General features: G+C 34.3%; 1 protein-coding gene across 1 annotated transcript; it reads right to left on the bottom strand.

The window, feature by feature from the left end:
• Nucleotides 1–2307: 2307 nt before the first annotated feature.
• On the bottom strand, nucleotides 2308–5150 carry LOC105434898. The gene has a single exon (XM_011653170.2). It carries the CDS (start codon nucleotides 5121–5123, stop codon nucleotides 2796–2798), a length of 2328 nt encoding a protein of 775 aa, XP_011651472.2. The 5' UTR covers nucleotides 5124–5150; the 3' UTR covers nucleotides 2308–2795.
• Between the last annotated feature and the right edge of the window lie 1152 nt (nucleotides 5151–6302).

Raw genomic sequence — 6302 nt, forward strand, 5'->3', positions numbered from 1 at the left:
TGTCAAACCCCCTCCCAGATCACTTGCTTTGGTTCCAAAAGGTTGTGCGATGTCAGCTGAAACCATTCGCCTCTAAAACAACTTCAGCTGACTCTTGACATGAAAACGTAAAACATTTGACAGCAGAAGTCTTTAAACTTTGAAATAATTAAAAAGTTGGGGTGTAACCCATTTGAAATGCCTTTTATAAATACCAATAAAATGTATAAAAAATGGTAAATCGTGGACAAGTACATGCTTTCCTAGGACTAAGTCGTGGATGTGATACACAATTTTAATCCACATGCCATGAAAATTGTGTACCTCGTTAACGAGTTAGTAACCAGTTTTTGTGGATAGTTTCTATACGTTAACTATATTTCTATACTTTCATTCTTAAACTACATTCTACTTTCTATTTTTAAAATTTCACCCTATTCTCTCTCCCTCTCACAATTAATGCATCCAGATTTGTCCATGCAGATTTTCTTTTCTTTTCTTTTTCTTTTTTATAGCTTTCATTATTACTCACTAAGTTTTATTTTTCTTTTATTTAAATAATTTCATTTTTTATTTTCTTTTCCTTTCTTTAATTTTACATTATTATTTAATAATTATTAATTATTACCTTTTATTTTTGTCTTATTGTTTAAAAAATAAATTTAGTTTTTCTTTTTTCTTTTTTAATTTCATTATTATTTAATCAATTCTTAATTATTAACTTTTATTGTTGTTTTATTTATTTTTGGTAAATAAATTCAGATTTTTCTTTTTCCTTTTTAATTTTCTATTATTGTTTAATCAATTCTTAATTATTATTTTTGTTTTAAATAAATTTAGCTTTTTTCTTTTTAATTTTTCATTATTACTTAACAAATTCTTAATTGTTATTTTTTTGTTTTATTTATTTTTTCAAAATAAATTCAGCATTTTTTTTTATTTTTCATTATTATTTAATCAATTCTTAATTATTATTTTTTGTTTTAAATAAGTTAAGCCTTTTCGTTTTTTCTTTTCTAGTTTCTTTGAATTTTTTTGGTAATTACTTAACAATTTTTTTGCTATTTTTTCTGATAACTTTGTCAATAAATTCTGTATTTTTTTTTTTATTTGTTATTTTGGATGTATGGATTGTTACTGTTTTTTTAAAAAAGATTCAAATACATAAAAATTTAAATTTAATTAAAACATTAAAAAACATTAACCAATCATACTAATAAATAAAACATAAAAATAATTAACGTTCATAGTACATATACTTTTAATCTTGCGTAGAAGAGTTACGCGAAATCCGACCTTGTTGGTTCACGTAGTGTCCACGATCATCACGACCTATAACATTTGTCGATTGTCCCACGTCTACATGAAATTGTGGGGTTTGACCTTCCTCCATGTTCAACGTGTCATGGTTAGTCGAAAAGAAGTCGAATGTCGTCGATGTTGGCATCATGAGAGTATTGGTGAAATGAGGATGTTGCGTACTGATTTTGAAAATGAGGTTAAAATGGAAAATCCTCATGTCTAGTTGGATCACCTTGTTCTTCATCAGGAACATCGCCTTCAAAATATCTTACTCTATATATGGATGTCAAATTACGCAAAACAAGTTTTATCGTTCTAGTCACCGCATTTGATGGTATACTAGATATTTTCAACTAGTCAAACTTTTCCTACAGTCCATACAATTACAATTAGACTATGTAACTAAACAATTTTTAATTGATTCAATTAAATAATAAACCCTTACCAAAAAATGGTATGATGCTCCTACCTTTGTGATGTATCGTCGACTAATATTGACGTACCATTGCATGTATCCAGACGCAACATCTATGGTGTCCTTCATTAGAGGTGCACTTGCAGGACAAATTTTCCGCTCCATTTTCCCAAATAGTTTCAATATCATCACTTTTTTTCCAATTCTTTTTTCAAATAACCCTTACTTTTGTATGATTATGCAAATATCCAAGAAAAGAAGGATGTGATGGCTTGAGAGAGAAGTTTATATACTGAAGAAACAGATGAACGGATAAAAAAAGGTTAGCAAGAATTTTATTTTTGCCCTACAAAATGTTTAAATGGTGTTTCATCTTTGATTCTTTTAACAACATTTTATCCCATTCAAATTAAAATAGTCACTTGTTAATGAAATCTTATCATAAAAAATGGTTCCAAATGAAACTTAACCAATATTTTAGGTGAATTTTTTTGTTTTTTTTTTTAAAAAAAATTGAATGATTATAAATTTGAACCTAAATGGGTATCCAATTTAATTTCTAAACTTTAAAAAATGTCACACAAGTGCGCGACATAAGCAGATCATTAAAGTTCGATGATCTAATTTGTGAAAAGCTTGTACATTAGATATTATCGTGATCTTCATTTACAAGATTCAGAACAATTGTACATATTGTCACAAATTTAAAATGGTAACATTTTCACTAACAATATACATTTGCCAATATGCTCCTTTCCTGGTGAAGAAGCTTTTAGCAGTATTTCTCCAGTTTTCTTACAGAAGTATATTGTGCAATAAAAAGACACCATACGATCAAAATCCACCATCTTGAACACATCCCACAATTGAGATGTTGCTCTTCAAGAGATATTGCAGCGTAGCAGAAAAACAAAAGCCAGAAGTCGGTCCTTAGAAACAAAAAATCCTCCAATCCACTGCAGATCAACTTTTTCTTCATTCCACCACTGACAACAAAGATAGAATTTACAAAACCAATTCACACTCATAGGGCTTAAACAAACTGAATTCACAGGAACCTGAAAATCAGGTTGTGAATGCACTATTTACTGAATTTTTCTTATCCTCTACCTGAACTTATTCCCTTCTGTTTCTCCAGTCTCTCAATTCTCTTTTCCAATTCCAGTATCTGAAATTCAAGGATTCTTTCATCAACATCTATTGTTGCATTGACACAATCTCCTTGCATTCCATCACTATTGACATTCATTATTGAAATTGTTTCTTCCCTATCTGAACTCACTTCTGTGAAAGTATACAATTTTCTTTTTCTATTGGTTTGATTGAGATGAACTTCATCTGAAGTAGTTTCGCTGTTCCACCCATTGACTCCATGCCTACTCTCTGAAGGAGGGTTATCATCAATTTCCTTGGAATCTTTATCCATCTTTTGGGGAGTTACAAAATGATCGGTCGCAACAGAATCTTGAAACCATTTTGTGGGAGACAATTCCCTAGTGATCGAAGCAAGGGATCTGACGCCAACAGAACATGGAGTCGAACAATCAGGACTTCCTGAATCAAATGATTTAGCGGCGGTAAAGGAACCACCCCCACCCTTCACTTCCTCTATGGATGGTGATGAGCTCCTTTCCAAGCTTACAGCTTCTCTGGTGGGAAAATCAGATTCAGAAATTGGTTCGAGTAAAACATCAAAGTTGTTGTTCCACTTCACGGATTCACACTCATCGGCCACTACAACCTCATCTTTTATGGAGGACCGAGACACAATCTCGCTGTCCTTCGACCTTGCTGTAAAATTTGGAGAATGGTAATCCTTAGAGCTTATTTCAGCCCCGCCTGGAGGCATTTGAAAAGTATCTAAGCTTCTTCTCAAAACGCTAGGCAGTTTTCCTCCACAAATGAACTCAGAATTCTTCCACCAGTTGGAGTACTTTAGCGAAACACCGGGTTCAAAGGACCTGGGAGGAACAAAGAAACAAACATCTTTGGGGCCAAAGACCAATCCAGAGAATTCACCAGGTAAATCCTGATCGATACCGAACTGCATTGCCACACGATGAGGCATATAACTCTCTCGACAATCTAATCCAACTAAGTAACACATTGTCATACATATGAGATAACATTGCAAATTCTGGTCAGAGTTCTTCCCACTGTCAATTTCTAAATGATCTTCAGCTCTGTAATAAGATGAATGATTCCAGTTGGTTATATCAGCAGCATAAGGCCTCCATTGAAAGTATTGCCCTGATAAGAAGACGGGATCAACAAAAGATTTATCCATTTGGCAAATGAATTTGTACCAGCGGGCAGCTCTTGGCTCCCCAGACTTGAGTACATTTGGGGATGTCCGCACTAGCTGAGGAAAATGCTCAAATGCCCACAACAAAACAAGTCGAAATGGAGCGATGACAGTTATTTCACCATAATTAGAAGCAGAAAGTGCTTTCTCCTTCAGCAAACTCAAGTTCTTATACAAGCCTGCAAGGACTGCGGGGGCTAAAGCCATTTTGGTCCCTCCAACCAAATGGGCTGCAATAGGAAACACACCATTTGAAACAGCGTCTTTAGTAGGTAAAGGGAAGACATACCTTGACAACCAGTATGAGAGAAAACCCGCATGCTCAACCTCAATGTCATTGTCGATATCTACAAAGTGCTTCATCCAAGCTCCATGAGTAGTTTTTCTAGACTTACCTTTTGAAATTGCAGACTTCCTCTTTCTCATGGCGTCCACCACCATAATCAAGTCCTTTGTAGTCACATCCTTCTTAATGGGTTCCCCAAGAACAGAGAAACCCCCAAGAATCATCACATCTTCCAATGTAATTGTGGCTTCCCCCCATGGAAACACAAAAGTATTCATCTCAGAACACCAAAATTCAACCAAACCCAATATTATATCCTTATTGCGCTTAATATCACAGCAAGAACCCATGATGGCATCGTAAATTCCAATTTGTTTCCACATGACAGAGTGTTGTACCTCCAGCTTTTCGACCCATTTGTTCCAATTCCTTTGGGGACAAGCCCAGCTTTGGAAGTTAACCCTGTTGGGCCACCGTTTTTGTCCGCTAGACATTTCTTCAAACAGTAAGTGGGCACGATAGGAAACCCTCTCCGCCTCGTCAGCGGTGGTGGCGCATGGCTTCAAAAATCTGGCAACCCTCTCAGTTTGCCTCCCATGTTTAGAAATCACGAAACCATACTTCTCTCGGCACACGTAATGCGCCATTTGTGCTTGAATGGTAAACGTAAAGACGGGGACAAGAAGAAAGTGAGGAACTGGAGTTTGAATGATGGCGTAGTTTCCTTCTTGTAGAAGATAGTTGTACGGAGATTTTTTTGCTCTGTGCCGAATTCCAATCGACACATAGCTGACCAATTGGCAGGTAATGGACTTTGCCACACCATAAGCTAACATATAAGCACCATTTTTCGAGATACAAATATAATATAAAATGTACAATAATACTTTGTAGTATGGAAAAAATTTCACCCCTTCACTTTGTCACATCTCACTTTGGTAATTGGAAATTGAGCTTATTCCAATGTAGAACTATCATAATATTTTTCTTAAAAATGTAGAACTAGTTATAAGTTTGATAAACATTTGTTGGTAGACATTCATAGCAAGTGTAAGGGATTAGGTGTAGATTATTTAAAAGAAATATTAGCAAAAATATAGTTGTTCACACGAGGTTTTTTGAAAAACATGTTTTGTGGAATTAAACTTTTGTTGATGCAAGTTTGATGCGAATGAGGTTTGATCTTTCTTTCTCTCTCGGTTGAATTTGTATACGTACGTAGTTCTGCTTCAAGAGCTAGGGAGCCTTCTGATCATGGGGGGAATTCTCTTTAGGCTCTATAAAGTCTAAATTTCTGAACCTATAAATGGAGAACTCTGGTTGGGTTTGTGAACTGGTTTGATTGGTCTATGGTCCTAGCCATTGAGTCCAACTATATTGAATTTGTGCCTTATTTATCATTTAGCTAAATTAAATGTTAAACCAGTACTTAATTTAAGAGGTTATAATTTGACTAAGTGTTTGAAGAAGACATTTTGAATGAAAAACTGCGATCAGAAGCTAGCAATTTGAGTAAGTTCGAGATGAAGTGAGGTGATGCGATGAGACATTCTGCATTTAAGTTCAACTAGGCAGTTGAGACTCTTCACGAAATAGAACTTGACGAGGAAGATGTCTAATCTTGATTTGACAGAGGTTTAGGTGTAAGGTTAAGAACTAAGTATGTTTAAGTTAAACGTAAAGCTTACACGTGTACCACTAAGAGTAGGAGCTAGCAAGTTATTAAAGGATTGAGGATGACTAATCTGATTTAGGACTGCTATAAATAGAGGAAGAAGTCAGATTATTATGGAATGTTATTCTCAAAATCTGAAAGGAATAAGGAAAGTGCTAAGTTGATCTTAGGCGAGAAGGAAAAACAAGTTATTCTGAGTGATTTTCTTCTTAAAGAACTTGTTTAAAAGGTTTCCTTTAAGTTCTCACTAATCTAAAATGATGTTTTATACTTGAATATTTTAAAGAGTTCGAATGAAAAGCTTATGTTGTTATTAAAGTATGTGTTATATGTTTCAAAA

The sequence above is a fragment of the Cucumis sativus genome, chromosome 3, assembly GCF_000004075.3.
Source record: "Cucumis sativus cultivar 9930 chromosome 3, Cucumber_9930_V3, whole genome shotgun sequence".
Taxonomy (NCBI): Eukaryota; Viridiplantae; Streptophyta; class Magnoliopsida; order Cucurbitales; family Cucurbitaceae; genus Cucumis; species Cucumis sativus.

What these genes read in the sequence shown, in the direction of transcription:
- LOC105434898 (XM_011653170.2), bottom strand. Translation starts at nt 5,123, where the DNA reads ATGTTAGCTTATGGTGTGGCAAAGTCCATTACCTGCCAATTGGTCAGC.